The sequence below is a fragment of the Lipophrys pholis genome, assembly GCF_963383615.2.
Source record: "Lipophrys pholis genome assembly, chromosome: 8".
Lineage (NCBI taxonomy): Eukaryota > Metazoa > Chordata > Actinopteri > Blenniiformes > Blenniidae > Lipophrys > Lipophrys pholis.
The window spans coordinates 27,248,818-27,267,473 of NC_137630.1; the positions used below are offsets into that span (position 1 = coordinate 27,248,818).

The following is an 18,656-nucleotide window of genomic DNA, read 5'->3' on the forward strand; positions in this document are numbered from 1 at the left end:
CGTCATAGGTCTATTGTATATTGTTACAATGATTTATAGTACAGTGTTTATCTTTTGTACATTGTATTTTATGCTTCTTTTTCACCTGTCTTTGCTGCTGTAACAAGTTAATTTTCCTCATTGTGGGATAAACAAAGTCCAATCTAATCTAAATATTAAGTCTTTACTGGTATTTGAGTTGTTTAGGGAGTCAAACTACAGCAAGTTTGTTATGTCTATGCAACATTTTCTTTGCCTCTATTCAAAAAGCGCAGTTGAAAAACATCACGGAAGTTGTTTGAATGCAGTGAATAAAATGGACAGAATCTGTTTATCGAGGAGAGTCCACTAAGATTTGTCCAGGTGTGATCTCATATTCCAGATGCTCCAGTTGCTTGTAAACGTTTGCTTCATAACTATTAAGTAATTGATAGTAAACCCATCTACTATTTGTGTAGTGTGCATTTTTATTGCTTCATGGTTTAATAGCATGCCATACGGCTTTACTCACTCTCATAAAGAGTAATGTTGACACAGATTTTTAGAAAATGGGATAACATTTTAAAACATTTGTCACATAGTGTTGTAGGATTCATGCTCAAATGTCGTATTTGCAGCACGCCAGGTTTCCTCTGATTGAGGTTGTACACACAGCAGCTTCATTTGGGCTTCTATTGTATGCAGATTGCTGTATGTAGTCATTTTTCTCCTTTGCTCCCTTTTTTTTTTCTCAGCGTTTGACAAATTCATCTCTCCTTCTTCCTGCTCTTGCTGATATTTGATGCTGTTAAACAGCTCGCCTAATGTACACCTCTCTGCCCCTCGTGCTGAGACTTTACACTGCAATCAGATTCCGATGTCATTTAGATAGCCTTAGAATTTATCTGCTCTGTTTTATCCCTGCAGCTTTACCTCTGTGTCACGCCATCCATACATTTTCTAACGACGAACGAACACCAGTGAGGAAAAATCCAATTTCACTGCTAAGTGTGCTGTTGTAGAGGACGTGACATTTAATTTCTTCTGGGACTGGTTTTCCAGGTGGCTGAGGGGGGGCCTTCAGGGGCCAGTGGGCAAATACGCCACTTTGATCCTTTTACTTGAAAAAAAACCCCCAAAAAAACAAAAGAGAGAATGGTAGAAATCAATATATTACCTAGAATTCATCAGGTAATGCTTTTATCAATTTCTGTTCAGTTCCACTTGTGCACACGCTCATTGATTTGGGTCTCTTAGTCTTCTTCGGCATGTTAATTTAATTATTCCGAGCCGCTGATGCTTGTGTCGGGGTTGCGACACAATTGCCAGATACAATAAAGCTCAATGGGAAGTATATTAACTGTAATGATGGCATTTAATGGGAATGTCTGTACGTTTCTGTTGCATATAATGTCTTTAGTCTCTTTTACTCAGTCTCAAATGTCCAACTTTCTGTTATTCACTCAGGATCATAGTAATGATGTGAGGTAGACAAAATTACCGCCAGTGGTTTTAATGACTCGCATAAATGGAATCTATAGTGGTGAGATGTGATTGGCTGAATCGCGAACAAATCATTTTTGAAATAATGCCTGACAATTACCACACAAACCGTATGAGACACTTTGCCGTTTACTGTTTTGTTGGGCTTCTGACGAATTGCATTAAAAAATACCTCAGTCCAGTAAATAATAATTGTGGGATTGCTTACCATTTAGCTGCCTCATTTTGTAGAATAATAGTATTGTGCTGCTGCCTTTTGACTAAAGCAATAAGCCACTTGATGCCGTGCTTTGCAGCGATCGCAGAATGCAAACATGCCTTCTCGTTGCTTATTGACCTCGGCAGTCCCCCCCCCCCCCCCCCCCATAACATTTGTTTCATTTTTATTTAACTTTACACACGCGTGTGTAGGAGCATGCGGGAGCACTGAAATATGTGTGTGTGCGTGTGTGTTTTCATCTCTGTGCAGCACAGCTGTGTGCATGTTATCCTCTACCTCTTTCAGGTGTTCTCTCAGTCCTTCACAGCCTCCTATGCTATCTACAATGTGGCTAATGGGTAGGTGGACTCGTGAATGCTAATGCATGGGGCTGCACTGGGCATGAGCGTTAACAGATGCAAGCAGACCTGCAGATTGAGAAACTTCCTCCCCCAAAAGTGTGTCTCATCGACCCAGAACGTTCATGTTTCTGTTGGACATGCATTCATTCGTCAGTGTCTCTTGCAGGCTCCATGTGGAAGGTTTGTACTGTACGTCACTGCCTGAGATCCATGTTCAGCATTATCAGTGGAAAAGCTCTGTGGTGGCTGTGGATTATCCCTGGAACGTGAAATTAGTGATTCTGAAAAGGGATTTTTAGGGGGAAAAAAAGAAAAAAAACAAACCCTGCAGTGTTGCTCATTGCCTGAGTATGCCTTGGAGAGGAGCGAAGTGTTTGCCCATCCCAAGGATGAAAAGTGTGTTGCTAAAAATACGGATAAAATAAAGAAAATGTTGCATTCTTGCATGAACCAGCTCCATCCTCTGTTTCATTTCCTTCTCTGCATCTTGCTCTTTTTGTCCTCACAGTGCAGTAGCTCTCTGAAGCGCAGGGCATGGACGGACATCAGAGGGCTTCAAACATGATGGCTGTCCCTAATGAATGCTTAAGTCGGGGTTTTTTCGTGTGTGTGTTCCAGGGATCTGCAGGAGCTTAACCCCCCGGACAGTGACAAGGCAGTGCTACAGTACGCTTCCTGGGGGCCTCAGGGGAACCAACTGGTAAGTGAGGCATCCAAGCAAAGTCTTCTGTTCTGAAACATACACTTCCATAGATTTATTGGACTTTGGAAATGGAATCTATTTGCTTGATTTTATTGATTTTATTCTAATTGACTGGTTGCTTTTTATGCGACCACTCGATTCATTAATTCATTGACCATCGATTTGATGCGTGTAGGAGAGCTGCAAACGTACTGTCCGTTTGAGATAAATCAATTGCTAACCACCGCAGTACCTCGCCGCTCCATGTGGTGTCATCAGTTCAACCCTTAATCAGGCAAATGACTACAAGTGGCACCTTCTACATTTCTTTTGATTTCTTTCAAACTCACAACGATCATTTAAGGAAAATCCCAAAATACAAATGGTTGAGTCAGGCATAAAGAGGTATTACTTGTGTAGGATATATACATTGTTGTAATGTAGGACAAAAGTACTCAAAAATTGTAAAAGGATGTTGCAGTAAGATTAGTCAGTATTTTATATACATCAGGTATTAAAAGAAGTAAATCCAGTTTAGAGATCATTTTTGAACCAATGTCTTTATTTAAGGGTGAAATTAAATTGTGGTTATTTTCAAAAAGTAACCAAAATTTAAAGGTAAAAAAAATGTCGAAATGTCCTTTTTCAGCATAGTGGATTTGAGATATTTCAGTCTAATTCTTGCAGCGAGATCCCTATAAAGGGTTAATCTCTCAATCTGAAGAGTAGATTTTCTCACTCGTTACAATCAATAATGGTGCAGTCTACCTGTTATTGCATTTGCTATCATCTGCAACATGATAACATCAGCGGTGCTGTGTAATTATACGATGAAGTTCAGCTTCATCGGGCGTGTTACTGTAATGGGGCTGTTTTACATTCACAATATAACTCAGCGACTTTCTCTGTCATATAATTGGCCGCTGCAGCTGTGTCAGTGCTCATCTGCTCCATATTAACTGGCAAATAAAAGATATACTGGCTCTCACCCGTGTGTGTGTGTGTGTGTGTGTGTGTGTGTGTGTGTGTGTGTGTGTGTGTGTGTGTGTGTGTGTGTGTGTGTGTGTGTGTGTGTGTGTGTGTTGGCCAGCGATTCATTCATTCTTGGACAGCGTCCTCTGTTTGAATCAGGCAGCCAGCTATGAAGTCTGCACCCTTGCTGCCCCTGATAATGGACTCTTGCTGTCTCTGTGTGCTGCCCGTGCCAGGTCTACGTGTTTGAGGGTGACATCTTCTACAGGCCCGGTGTGACCAGCAGACCTCTGCGGCTCACATCCACCGACCCGGAGGAAAACGTGGTGAACGGACTCTCCGACTGGACTTACGAAGGTGGGATGTGGTCCAGCTTCACACTGTTATTGCAGCAATCAATGAAAAGCAGATTAGTTGTTTGCGTGGCACCATAGAATGAGTTTTTGGTCTTTTTGAACAGAGGAGATTCTCTTGGCTTATCCTGCACACTGGTGGTCGTTGGACGGCGCCCGGCTCGCTTATCTCAGCATCAACAACTCTGCCACACCTGTGATGGAAATACCCCACTTCTTAGGGGGGCTCTACCCCTCCAATGTGCTCTTCCCCTACCCCAAGGTGAAAACAGCTGCTGTTTACCCCAAGAGAAGTCGTGTGTTATTCAACTGAGCACAATGTTAATGTGAACACGACAGTATGCTGACACCATGCTCGCCTTGTTATATTGGGCTTGATGTTGTGAAAGAAAAGAATTTGCACACTCCCCCTGTTAAACGCCACAATTTATTATTAATCACTAATGTTTTGGTCCCACTGGACTTTCATCAACAGAATTTTCAACTCAATGTTATTCGGCTGCCTCAGTGTGCACAAATGTGGGACAACCTTCTCCGACGGGAATGAGGTTTATCACATTATACTCACACGAAATAACATCCATCCCTTTATTGTTACTTCATCTAAGTTATGGCCACAGGCTCCAGAGCAGACTCCTGCTGACTCTGGGTGAAACAGGTTGGCTGTCCATTAATGGCTAATACAGAGAGACAGATAATCACCACACACACACACACACACACACACACACACACACACACACACACACACACACACACACACACACACACACACACACACACACTGAAGCCTTTAGAGTTTTAGAGTCTCCAGTAATCTAAAAGAAGTCAGTATAGTCTGAAGAAACCCATGTAACAGAAGGAACAATCAAACCTCACAGAGCACTCAAACCCAGGTCTTCCTGCTTTGAGGTGATGGAGCTGACCACTGCTCCACCATGACAACCCCCACACAAGGAAAAACTGTTATATTTCTCTCGTGGCCAATTATTTGCTGCATCTGGTGTATGCACACCTTCCTCAAAGCCCACAGTTGTTAAGCAAGAAAATCATGACATGGATAGTTTTAGTGAATTATACCATTGATCTTACAGCATTTCGAAAGGGGTTTCAAACTACAGACCTCCTCTCTCACTCTGTAAACACCCTGAAATCTGAATGACAAGCCGGCAGGTCTGAGGTCAAAAAAGTGCACTGCTGTTAGTTCTTTTATGGTTTCCATTTATGAAGCTCAGATTCTTACTAGTTTGTGTTTTATGAGGGAAACGTCCTACCCACCCAGGCTAACGTACAACCCACAAGGACACATCCATCTGTGTCCAGCGATCCAAAAAAAAAAAAAAAACTATTAACAGGCCGTCAGAGGACACAATAGCCTTCAACATGCTAATGTGAGAGTGCACAGGCTTTGTTAGAAACATTTAAAAGTGGTAAAACTTGAGAGAAATTAAAAGCCAGCAATGATCTTAAACCATGTGTATTTGTCTTGTAGTCTTGTAGTTTTGTCTAGAGTGGAGCAGGACGTTTCCAGGTACCTGTTTACGTATCTAAGTTGACTATGAACGCTTCACTGTGCGGTCCTTAACACAATGCAGAGGAGGATTACAGTGAAAATTCATAATTCAGCAAATGTCGACCCACTAATAGTACTAGATGAAAAGTGAAGAGGTCAAAGCATTCATTATAATTGATCATGATGGGAATATCTCTAAGCTCAGTGTGACTTCAGAAAGTACAACCAACACATTCAGTTGTAGCATATTTTGGCTGATTTGGCATTTATTGTCCTTTTTGAATCATTTTTAAACAACAATATACATCCTGTCCATCATGACAAATAAAGACATGTCCTGGGATTGTGTTCTTTGAGGGGGAAATCGCAAACTAAAATCTGTCTTCAACAAAAGCGTTCACGTCGCTAATTTTATGTTAATTTAGGGCTTTGTAGAAGCCTCTTCAGCAGCCGCTACAGCTGTCCAAATTGCCCAAATCCAAGTTTGCAAAGCCTGTAGAGATTTACTGAAAGAAGAATCAGAGCTTCTGTGACTGCCAGAGGGGTTTCTGCAAATACCACTGAATGCCAATTTATGATTAAATCTGCAAAACATCGTAGTGTTTAAAAATTAAGGCATGAATGCATTCTGGAGTTAATAAGTCTCTAAAAAGCATGTAATCAAGAGAGACCATAGTCGACACACACAATAATTTTTTTCCCCCGAGTAGATGAACCTAATCAAAATGAGGTTTTATTTAAAATACTCAGTACGAGCTAGACTTGGCTCAACCTGTAAAAAGTAGATACACAACGAGGGGATGGACACTTTTTGTGTGAAAATTTAAAATTCCAAGGCGAGGGTGGTTTTGAACGATATTTAAGCCTTTTTTCTAATTGAATCTGAAGGAAATGTTTGAAAAATAAATACAATTTTATTGAAAAATTATTCAAATGAAAGAACATTTCTTTATTTTAGCATTTAAAAACAACAGATCTTGACCAAAGGGCTGTAGAGATATAAAACACAGCAAGATTTCAATATAAACACAATGTTTAAAATGAGAAAAAGAAACAAGTCATACTGAGGTAAAACTCAGTTGAAATAGAAGAGCGTCTTAAGATATGAATTAAAGATGGCCTGACATGCAGAGACAGTCCATTTCAAAGATTGGCAGCAAAGACAGCAAAACGCTCAATCACCAGTGTGTTTACGTCTATAGGTTGGTCAGCAGACACAAGCGACCTCGGATGGGACGTGAGGTTGCAGCAGATCAAGCAGATACAATGGAGCGAGCCTGTGTAGAGATTTACAATGAAAAAAAACCATATATATATATATATATCTCAAAATCAATCCAAAGACGTACAGGCAGTGAGTGAAAGGAGGTCAGGACTGCAGTGATGTGCTTTCACTCCAGTTTTCCAGTTAAAAGATGAGCTGCTGCATTTTGAACCAGCTGTAAACAGAGAGAGGAGGGGAGGGGCGGCAGCGTAGGGAGCATTGCAGTAGATCAATCTGGATGAAATAAAACCATGCATTTCCCTCTGAAAATGATGAAAAGACATTTAAAAAAAAAAAGAAAGAAAGAAAAAGGCCTGGCCTTGGAAATCCTCTTCAGATGAAAATAGTTGGTATTTATGGTTTTATCCATTAAAGGATTGTTGTCCATCAAAACAAAGGAACGTATGAAAATGACCAAAATCACATTTACAAGACAATTTATAGCTTTATCATTTATTTACTATGGAAAGTTTTAATTATCCAATTGTTACATCTCATACTTGTGACGAAGATGGCCCAGTGTTGTAAATGTGTTATTTTCAGAAATGCACAGTACTAAGAAGAAGTGTTGTACTTTATATTAGTGTTCATAAATTCAATAAACACCGGCTATGTATATTAAAAAGGTTCACATGGTTTATTTTAAAATCCAAATATAGCAGAGACGTCAAGTCTTAGATTTGGAGAGTGAAAGTTACATTATACATTCTGAGATCGGCACTTAGAATCTCACTCTAAATATGTTTTGTTCTCACATTTTGATTGTTGGACTTATTAAGGGATTTTACAATAAAAGATACTTGTGGTTTTTGGGATTGATAGGCAATAAAATCAGAATCTTTTAGTGGGAGGATCTTTCTTTGAAAGAGAAAGTCAGAACTGCAACTGAGATACCCGTGACAATCATGCTTATTCATGAGCTTATTTTTCAAAATCTTCCTTGGCATAATTTAATGAAGAAAATATCAGAAAGTATGGCATTGGGGGAAAAGCATGACCCTCACCTCCATCAGAAGCAGTATTTATTCTGGTTTCTTCATAAATCACACACTATTACTCGTATCAATGTGTAGCACAGCTATTTAATTTTATTAATTTTAACTTAGTCTGGAAGGAATGTGAAGAAATGATGGAGTTAATAAATCTGGACCCCAAACAACTGAAGTTAACAGAAGCGTTGTACTAATTATGGGATAAGCAGGGCTTAGCAACTATTCATGAACCTATGTTAAACGTACAGTAAGATTTGTGTACTCTCACAATTGTGCTCTAGGCGGCAGTATTGAGCCATAATTACTCGTATTCCCGCAGTTTGCTGTAATTGTTGCTCAGAGCTTCAGTGCTTATCAGTTTTTCCTTTATTAGGCCATGTTTACACGACAATGTTGTCAATTGAAAAAAGGGAAACTTTCTGTGTGTTTTCTGTGTCTGTTTTACACGACAATGGTGCTCGGAGCTGGAAAATGCAACTTTTTGAAAACTACTCCGAAGGTGAAACTTTTTGTAAAAGGCTCAGACTCCTTGCAAATTGGGAAATCGATTTCTGAAATACTGATACTGCACATGTGCACAACAACCCTAACCCTTTGATAAAGTATACATTTACTATACCATCATCTGGATTTTTTTTTTACATAAAAACAGCGCTCACAAGTGACCATACAGAGAAACTACAACATTTTAAAAGCAAAAACCTTTGTAAAACAAAAACACAAAAACGATGCCTTTTCACTTGAAACGTTGTCGTGTGAACGGTGTTTCACTATGCTGGTTCTTCCATTCTTGGGTTAAATGCATAAAGAGGTGGGAGAGTAACTCACAACACCATCTAGGGGTGCAAAGTAGTATTACATACAGATTGATCTCACTCGTTGTTTTGTTGTTCATGGAAATTTCTCTGCAAAAGTCCTCTGAAATACTACAGTGAATGCGGTAAATCAAAGTGTATGTAACTGATGAAAATGAAAAAAATAGATGTAATTAGAATTTGTAAATCGCTCTAAAGTGATCGCCCACTCACAGCCGAGAAGGAATTTCAGAATTTGTCCGCGTGGCTGCAAATATTGATGCCAGCAACCACATTTGGTTTCCCATGTCAACAATGAATTATTTATTTATTTATTTCCCTGTTTACAGGCTGGATCCAGTATCCCATCAGTCAGTCTGTTTGTGGTGAATCTGTACGGTCCAGCTCACACTCTGGAGATGATTCCACCAGACTCCCTCAGGGCCAGGTAAAGGAGAATTCCGTCATCAATCAATCAGAAGGATATCTAGAGGAGTGACTGGAGTCTTCGTCTTATACTGAAAAGTGAGACAGTTTGTGGACGGCTGTAGCCACAATGGTGCGACCACAGACAGCCTGAGATCCTTTTCTGTCAGTGTGAGAAGTCACACCGCGCAGTGTGACCGCAGCTCCAAACTACAGCTACGATCAGCCAATAGAAATGCAGCAGAAAATGAGGTGACAATCGAATCACCGCTTGAGTTTGCAGATTCTTGAAGAAGTTAAAGCTTGACTAAGTTTACCCATTTTTCTCTTGCACATACATGACTTGCATCCTTCTTCGATACACGATATTTTATCTTGTTCACAGAGGCAGGGTACACCATGTCCCTCAACAATTACTAAACTTAACTTATCATACTTTATTAATGCCCTTGGTGGAATTCCTTTTCCCATCCTATTTGACAGTGGGAGGAAATCGCAGCGCCCTGAGAAAATCCATGTAAACTACACAGAAAGTATGTTGTAGCAGTCATTGCCCAGTCAAACATATTATTGAACCCAAGTTTATGGAATCCACATTGCCCAGGGCAGCAGTTCATGAAGTTATCAGACTGCACGGTGTGTAGCAGCCCCAACATGCGTCTATGAATGTAAAGACAGACTGAACCTTGAAGATTTCAGCGGTCACCGTTCAGTATTTATCACACGTGAAATTTTTTCTTCTTCTTGCATTCCTTTGCATTCCTCTCCTCCACTGCTTCTCCCGGTGATCATTTTCTGCATGGCCTCTTCAGAGACAGCTACATCTCCATGGTGACTTGGATCAGCAGCACCCGGCTCGCGGTTCGTTGGCTGAATCGTGCCCAGAACCAATCAGTGCTGTGCGTGTGCGAGGCCACCACGGGGGCATGCTCCGAGGTGAGCGGTCATCACTTGTTCCACATTAGTAATCTGAAGCGCCGCCGCTGCAATATACGGCTTTAATAGAATTTTTTTTGCTTCATTTACACAGTGTTGGGAGTTAGGATTGATTTCTTTAAGCTTTCAAATCTGTGCTTGGTGGATTAATATTTAAGGTCATTTGCTACACGAGAGGAATTTTCAGCGATGTACTGCAGTATTCTATTTCTGATGGCCTTCTGTTAATCCTTTCTGATTTTTGCTTTGGATAAATGATAAGTGTTTACCCTCGGCAATGTCGTTTGAGCTGCTTTACTACTTTGTAAATAAGGTAAAGATCTCCTGCGATTTCACTCCACAGAAACACAAAATGGCTCTGGACATTTTACAAAACCAACGACAAGTATGCATTGGTTACTTTTTCTGAAGTTCAGTGACACCAGTTCATCACCACTGCCTCCGTTTTGACTCCGTACTGTTCTTTGACAGGACGTGCCGTTGTTTTCAGGAGACGGCTCCGTTTTTTACACCATCCTGCCGGCTAAACAAGGCGCTCGTGGAGAGTTTCGCCACATTGCTGGTCTCGCCGCCCAGGTCAGTTCACTTTTTTTTTGTTCATCACGCGTTTATCTCCCATTCCCATGTTGTTCCCACCGTGGGCTTGTCGAGAGCTGGAGCTGAAAGGTCGTCAGATCACACCTCCAGGCAATCCAAAGTCACCTAAAGCTAAACTAACCGGGCCAAACAGGCGCTGTGCATTGCATTGTGGGAGGACACCTTTCAGCGGGCAGAACATGGAAACTCTACACAGAAAGCAGACAGCCCAAAGTCACCACTATGTAGCGTTTGCTGCAGCGTCCATCTGTCCTCTTTAACTCTGCGTTGCAGGAAGATGGAGTCGATCTCAGCGAGGTCACGCTGATATACACACTGGATAGGTTGCCAGTTTATCACAGCAAGAAAGAAAGACAAGCAGTTATTCACCCATTCACGCCAATGGATAATGTAAGGTCACTAATTAATCGACGTTGCATCAGCTTGAACAAATTTATGACCAAAGTGGCTCCTTAAATTTCAGTGGTGGCTTGGTAGGAAGCACATAAAACCTCTGTGTGATTACAGATCTCAGCACAGATGATAGAGTGCGTTCTCCTCACAATTTCCTCCACGTCGTTGATTAGCGCAGCTATTTTAATTGCATTTATTTTCTGCCCAATTTTGCAAGCCTTTGCTCAAACTCCATCTTTATGTCAGTGGTTACGTGACTGATGAATATATTCTTGCCCCTGTGGTGTTCAGTGTTTGTGCGAATTCGTTTCATTTTATTTGAACACTTTATTCAGCCCAAGCAGAGTCATTGAAGAATATTTAATGTTGCTTTGTTCTTTGTTTTTAAAAGAAGCATGAACCTGCAGGGGAGGGTGGCGCTGACAGGATGGAGTTGTGCCTGTTTATCTGTTTCTCTTTTCAAATTAGGCATTAAAGGCATGTCTTGGTGGTAAAGTTCCATACCTTTGGGCTCGAGAGGTGTCCCTGTGCATTTCTGACTTCAGTTCCGACATCAAAACGAACAAACTTTTCTTCATGTGTTCTCTCTCTGTCGCCGTCTGTGTCTTAATTCAGTTTACCTTAATGCGCCTATCTTCTTTTTCTTTCTTTCTTTATTTTTTCTCTGTCGCTGACACACTGGCAGTTTGGCTGCACCTATTTTTACTCTGTATATGTGACTGCTTCTGTATTGCTCTTCATCTCGTTCTCTCTGCGTAACGCAGCCTGCCATTCCCTCTGTACCCCCTCGCTTCTTGACATCGGGGAGCTGGGACGTCACCCTGCTCTGCGCCCTCGACGAGAAGGCTGGAAAAATGTATGTGTGAGAGCCACAGTGCGTGGAGCGCGGTTAAATCGTGCTTTATCAGCTCTCAGCATCTCACTATGAACACAAAAGTGACAGTGGGGGGGGTGGAGTCGAATATTGGCCATCATTATAATGATCATCTCTCGCTGCGAGCGGAGAGTAAATTCCCCACGTGTCAACTGCAGCAGAGCAAATTCTCCCATTAGGTCAAACTGCACAGTCAATGACTGATACACTTATGATTGCAATGGTAAAAACAGTGTTAAAAATAGACCATGTAGCATTGATCTGGGTGTAAAGACAACGGCTTTCAGCTTTGAGTCTGACGTTGCTTGTAGCGAAGTATTGAATCTAAGGAGCACAAAGATTTATTTACACTTGACGAGAGCAGATTATTGCCTAAATCTGTCTTCATCCTGCTGGAGGCAGAAAGCCCACACCAGCTGATTGAGTGAGGTGTGAGCATCACAAGCAAACAACCAAAGTCAATTGTAAATCTTGCCAGTGGTTGTTGGTCTCAGATCTCCTGAGTTAGTGCTGCAATTTGCCTGCAGAGAAGTAATTCACAAGTACAGTCTTCTTCTTACGTGTATCCATGATGATTGCTCCTGTGCAGCTTATGGAAGAGACTGACGCTGCTTTACAAAATAAGCCCGATGCAAGGCTCCTTTTACTAACATGCTGAAATATGTAAATAAGTGTAGATAAATTCTTGTCATGAATATTTGATGTGCAGAATAATTAGGATGAAGTTAGACTGTGATCTGAAGCTCTTTGAATGTTGTAACTAATTTGCCTTGTATGTGGTTCATCTTCCTCATCATCAGCTATTTCTTGAGTGCAGAGGAATCCAGACACAGCAGACACCTGTACAGGTAAGCCAGCGCTCTGCTAATCTCAATGGTTATCTTTGTTTTTAACCAAAACACTTAAGAGGACCTCAATGAGTGATTGGGGGGGTTTCAAAGCAATGTAGGCAACATATGTGAAGTATAATGTTACACCTGAACATAAATAAATCATTTCTTTAGGTGATCAGAACTCTACAATTATGTTCAAATAATCAATTAATTTCGAATCAGGAGGGACAAAGAGGCAAAGGCTGAAAATAGGAGACAAAGAAACCACAAAGAAATGCAAAACACCTGTAATGTGGTAGAAAACAATGACGTAAAGAGACCACAAAGAAATAAATAATGTACACATGAAACTATTATAAAAATGCAAAAAAGATGCTGTTGGACAACAGAAGGGCAAATAACCACAAAGACTTGCAGAACAGATATAAAGGACGTAAAAACAAGTACAAAGAGTTTCACACTTTCCAAGAAAATAGAAAAAAAAACTTTGTTATCACAGAGACCCAGCAACAACCGAGACACAACAACCAAAGCGTTTCTATATAAAAAAAAAAACACAAACAAAACTACCAATATATGGATTAATGATAAAAACATAAATCAACCACAAAAAAAAAGAAAATAGAATAATTCAATTACAGGAAATATGCTAAAGTTAAAAGAGGCGCAAATCAACCACAATATGATGCAAAACAAAAAACTAAGAGATGAAAAATGATTACAAAGCAACACATATCAGCCACACAGAAAAAAAAACAATCATTGCAGGTACATTTAAAGTTTTTACAAAATGGAATAGGGGTTTTCTATGAACCACAAACATGAAGAAAACAACCTCAAAGAGACATCTACACCAGCTGTGTCTTCTTTTATTAATACACTTGGCTCTGGAGTCACTCACCACACCACCTTGTGGTATAATAACATGGTATTACAAGACAGTCGAATACAGTTGTTGGATTGCCTGCAAACTTCCTGTGAATATCCCTGCACTACAATCTTTCATCAGTGTTGATGGTTACTGACACCTGTACCGGTGTCCCACCTCCCAGTCAAACCTCGATTTAATTGAAACTGACTGATACACTTGTGACAAACACACTTCGCTGGTCCCTCGCTTTGGGCTTCAGTAAATCACTCACTATTATGGAAGAGAGGAAACGGCTTGTTTAAATTTGGGCTGTGATTAATCCTGTATGAAATTTGTAAGCAATGGAGTGGAGAGGGACATTTAGAGACTCAACGCTGCCTAACAGAGCAATCTGTATAACGACTTTTATGTCTAACCTTATTGAACCCCATCTGTTTCTGAAAAGTCAACTGCCTGAATCGTTTGTCTCCAGACGCTGACACTTTCCTTAATAATGTAGAAATCATTTGACTCCCTCCTGGAGCACACGGAACAGCTTAAGACTGTCCCATTATTTTAAAGTGTAGTCAATAACAATGTCCTCCTATTTCCCAGCGTGGACCTGGATGGAGTGTTTCAACGCCAGTGCATCTCCTGTAATCTCATAGATGGATGTCGCTTCTTTAAAGCTGTGTTCAGCCCCAATCAAACCCACTTCACTCTCTATTGCTTGGGTAAAATAACACACACACACACACACACACACATACATTCAGAGCTACAGCGAACATGAAGGCTTCATGCTGCTTAGCCAGTTGGTTGTATAATGTTTGTCATTTGCAAAAACTCCCCAGGCCCAGGAATCCCTAAAGTGACGGTTCACAGTACAAAGGACCCCTCCAGTGAGTTTTACATCTGCTTGTCTGATTAATGCAACAATAGCACACACACACACACACACACACACACACACACACACACACACACACACACACACTCCGGCTGTCTGCAATTTCTCATGGCTGCCTGCAGAGAGCAACATATTCAAGCATACCAAAATGTAGCTTGGTTAATGTCATGCTTGGGAACACTGCCCTCTGTCTGTGGGCTTAGTTGGAGAAATTTGCATGCAGATGGTAAAGCTTTTCCCTCAAAACTGTTGGTGCACCGTGTCAGCATTAATGCCCAGAATAAAGAATATTTAACAGTGGTGTTTTACCTCCGGTAGGATATGTCGTCTTGGAGGATAACAGCCCGCTGTCTAAAGCTCTGGAGGACAAGAGGCTCCCTGAGACGCTGTTCCGGACACTTCCAGCAGACAACCACAGTAAGACTAAGACCTTCTAGTTCCTTTTATATAAATATATATATATATATATATATATATATACATTCAGCAGCACTCAGAGATATTTAGTGTTTCTATCAAGCAAGTAAAGTATATCAGTAATAAAGAAGTTTTACAGCCCGGAAGAGAACTGCTTCGGTTACACATTATCTGAAGCCATCATTTGTGTATTTAGTTCTTATGCGATTAGAATTAGAATCATAGTGGAAGTCACACGTGTTTCTTAATGTGTCTTCGTCCAACATTGCTCTTTTTCAATCTCTGTTTACTCCCCTTAGACCTGCACCTGAAACTATCTCTACCTCAGGGCTACGAGGCCAACCTGCACCCTCTCCTCATCATTGTGTAAGTGTCATTGAAAGGTCATGCCCAGTGACAGCCAGCGCCATCTGTTTCCCAACCTATGATCCCTAGCCTTTTCTTTACCCCGCTGAACCTAACAGCCCCGGCCCCGCTCGCTGATCTGGTTCGTCTTCTCCCTTCAGAGACGGCATTCCTGGCGGTCAGTCTGTGACAGAGGAATTTGCCCTGGACTGGCCTCAGGTGCTCTCCAGCATGCACAGTGTGGCCTTGGCCTGGGTGGACGGCAGGAGCGGGGTCGGCCGCGGGCAGAAGACGGCCGCCATAGATCCGCGCAAGATTGGCTCGCTGAGAGTCAAAGATTATCTGGGAGTTGTTGAGTCAGTGCAATTATGCGGCAACATAAAACTATATAACTTAAATGTGACAATAAAGCTGGATAATTGAAAAACTGAAGGGCTTTTATGATGTTTCCACAGGTTGTTGATGCAGCTGCCTTATATCGATGATCGCCGGATGGCCCTCTACGGAAAGGTTAAAGTGCTTTAAACTTTAGATATTGGAGTCTTTGCAAGTGCAGTCGTCAAATAGACTGGAGACTTTGAAACTCTTTTGCTTCTTTTATGCAGGCATTTGGTGGATATCTAACTCTCAAGATGTTAGCTGCAACAGATAAGCTCTTCCAGTGCACGGCCGCCATGGCACCAATAACTGACTTCAGGCTTTATAGTGAGTTGAGATCACGTTATTAAATATTCATATAATGAGCCCATGGAAACTGTGCCAAAACGCAGAGGTAGGTAATGTAATAATAAAGCGAAAATGATTCCATTTCTTTCAGGTGCTGCGTTTTCAGAGCGGTATCTTGGCCTTCCAGCAAAAGAGGAGCACGCTTACTCAGTAAGACTTCAAACCTAATGCTCCCAAACTCTTCATTATTTATTATTGACGTGGACGTGGTTTTGATGTGTTAACAATGATAAAAGTGATGGATATATACTCCACTGTGAGTTAATTACCTGCAATAAATGCAATCTAATACAACAATCCAGCAATGAATCTTATGTCTGTGAAGGTGACCATGTTTTATCTTTGTTGAAACTGTGTTATTGCCGCGTCGTTTCCACTTTATGGCCATTTGGAGGTTGTAGTTTGTGGAGCTTGTCCAATTATTTTGTCTTTTTTGCCTCCTACATTAATGCAGTAACTGCAAATTACAGCCCTCAAGATGATGATAAATAAATGTTTGGTGGATCAGTCTACATTTACTGATAAATCTACTGTGACAAAATAATATTTAAAAAAACCCTCTCATTACAAAACAATACAATTAAAACAACACGTCCGATCTTAGCTTCACATAAAATTGATTCAAGTTCTTCTGGTAAACATACTTATTGCTATCAAAGTAGCATCAAGTCAAACAGTGAAGGCTGATTTGTGAAACATGCATGAGGAGTCTAGAGTCTGGAGAGAAACACTGCGTCAAATGAAAAACAAAGTGAAGTCATTTGTTGAATTTTTGGATGTAACAAAAAAACACTTGTTTTGCCTTCATAAAAAAGTTAACTTATTTACATTTTCTGAAAAGATGTCTAAGTAAATATATTTTTCCCAGTAATGAACTCATATCTCGCAATTACGCAAAAAGAAACATTTGAAGTTTTCATGATTAAAAGGTTATTATGCCATAACTGGATTTATCCAACCCACTAAAAATCAGATTTGGCTGTATGTGGCTGCTAAACTTTTATGAGTTTTACACCTCAGCTATAAAACGGGTTATAATGTGATTTGTTTTCAGACTGCCTCTGTGCTGGAGGAAGTCAATAAGCTGAAGGACGAGAACTTTCTGCTCCTTCATGGAACTGCAGATGGTGAGTGAGACATAATTTCACTCTACACTCGATTGCTGTGATTTTTCACCTTTCATGCTTTATCTGTGTGTCGCTGTGTGTACGACCAAAGCAAGGGTACACTTCCAGCACAGCGCGGAGCTCCTGAGCCGGCTCGTGAAGGTGGAGGCCAACTACTCTCTCCAGCTGTATCCAGATGAGGGCCACGACTTAAGAGAGCCCCGCAGTGTGCAGCACTTCCAGCGGACTGTGGTGAACTACCTCCAAACCTGCTTGAAGCACGGCACTTTCTTCGATGTGGAAGAGGAGGAAGAGGAGGAAGATGACTGAGCCCTGGAGTATTTCTTCCTCTTCTTTGGGAAAGACTCTCGTTGGGACTGTACGTCATTACCTTGGGTTTGAGTTCCAGGCACAAGAGCACAGGAGAGGGGACCAAACACATCAGATCACCTCCTACAACTGGAAAAGTTCATGTACTGTATCACGTGTTGCACACAACTAATTCTGCTGTTCGGTTGTATATTTGAAGTCCTGTTTGTTTACACAAGTCAACTGAGATGTTCACAAGAAGGCTACAGAGTCCTTGAAAAGTTTACAAAGAGTTTATAACATGCATGTCGTAATGGCTGCATGATGTGGGTCACTTTTAATTGCATTTTGCGTGTTTTGCAGGTTGTAATCTTGCCCACAGGGGTTAATTGTGCACATTCAGCATACAGATGGGAACACACTTGCAGACTTTCAAAGTACTTTTTCATGCAATGCGAAGACTCCGTCTTGCATATTTAATGACTGCATACCGATGCCTGAAGTTTTCCTACAGGTTACTGAATAAAGCAGTGATAGTATCAACATTTTAACTAAATTAAACACAGCTCTGGTAAAAAGCGATCTGACTTTAATCTTATCTCCAAGACATCACACAAACTGTCTCCATCAGCTAAAGGCCTGTGCATACCCTGCCACTGTAAAAAAAAAAAAAAAAAAAAAGGGTTGTTTTAAGTTATTTTATAGTGTGTTTCCCGCTTGAATAAGGTGAAATTAAGCATATGGATCATTCTCAATGTGTCAAATACATTTTGTGAACTTTCTCCTCTGGTTCTATTTGCATTATGTGATTAGGAATGAGTATGCAACTAAAGAATATTAAAATCAAGCTCAAAATCAAGAATGATTACAACAACATCTGTACAGACGTCTGTATACCGTATTTGGACAAACAGTATGTTTTTGTTTTGATACATCTTGGCATTTTAACTATTTCTTGTGTATTGAAGAAATAAATTATTTCTTTGGACATAATAGTGAGAGTTTGTGTTGTGATTCTCAGAACTAGCAAGTTGAACTGAAAATTGAACTGATAGTCTTGTACCGAATCAAAGGGGAGAAAAAGCCACACTTCTTTCCCCCAGATGTTTGTTAAAACCTTTCCTTATTTTGATTGTAATGAAACAAAGTTGTTTGGAAGGAATCTTTGACAGACGATCACGTACAGAAATGTCAGTGCAACATGAGTTCAACAAAAACTGAACTTCGTGGCTGGTTTTAAACGTTCAAAAGGAATACATGCAACATATATAATATCACTAATAATAACAGAGCTGAGCAAATTCTCTGTTAGAGAAGAAGCTGCATTTAATTTGAGATCATC

At 40.7% G+C, this 18,656-nt stretch overlaps 1 protein-coding gene across 1 annotated transcript in view; it reads left to right on the forward strand.

Moving 5' to 3' along the window:
- The window catches only part of LOC308113851 (inactive dipeptidyl peptidase 10), a gene marked incomplete at its 5' end in the record, with an annotated part of 32,958 nt that extends 14,653 nt beyond the window's left edge, over positions 1-18,305 (forward strand). The window contains 20 exons of the mRNA XM_080470372.1: positions 1,967-2,019; positions 2,641-2,722; positions 3,913-4,033; positions 4,137-4,291; positions 8,943-9,040; positions 9,831-9,954; positions 10,298-10,339; positions 10,426-10,530; positions 11,709-11,800; positions 12,619-12,666; positions 14,117-14,235; positions 14,356-14,403; positions 14,730-14,828; positions 15,128-15,194; positions 15,335-15,529; positions 15,629-15,683; positions 15,779-15,878; positions 15,991-16,049; positions 16,954-17,026; positions 17,118-18,305. Of these exons, the coding sequence (XP_080326498.1) occupies positions 1,967-2,019; positions 2,641-2,722; positions 3,913-4,033; positions 4,137-4,291; positions 8,943-9,040; positions 9,831-9,954; positions 10,298-10,339; positions 10,426-10,530; positions 11,709-11,800; positions 12,619-12,666; positions 14,117-14,235; positions 14,356-14,403; positions 14,730-14,828; positions 15,128-15,194; positions 15,335-15,529; positions 15,629-15,683; positions 15,779-15,878; positions 15,991-16,049; positions 16,954-17,026; positions 17,118-17,335 (1,953 nt within the window). The 3' untranslated portion in view covers positions 17,336-18,305. The remainder of the gene's footprint in view (positions 1-1,966; positions 2,020-2,640; positions 2,723-3,912; positions 4,034-4,136; positions 4,292-8,942; positions 9,041-9,830; positions 9,955-10,297; positions 10,340-10,425; positions 10,531-11,708; positions 11,801-12,618; positions 12,667-14,116; positions 14,236-14,355; positions 14,404-14,729; positions 14,829-15,127; positions 15,195-15,334; positions 15,530-15,628; positions 15,684-15,778; positions 15,879-15,990; positions 16,050-16,953; positions 17,027-17,117) is intronic.
- Between the last annotated feature and the right edge of the window lie 351 nt (positions 18,306-18,656).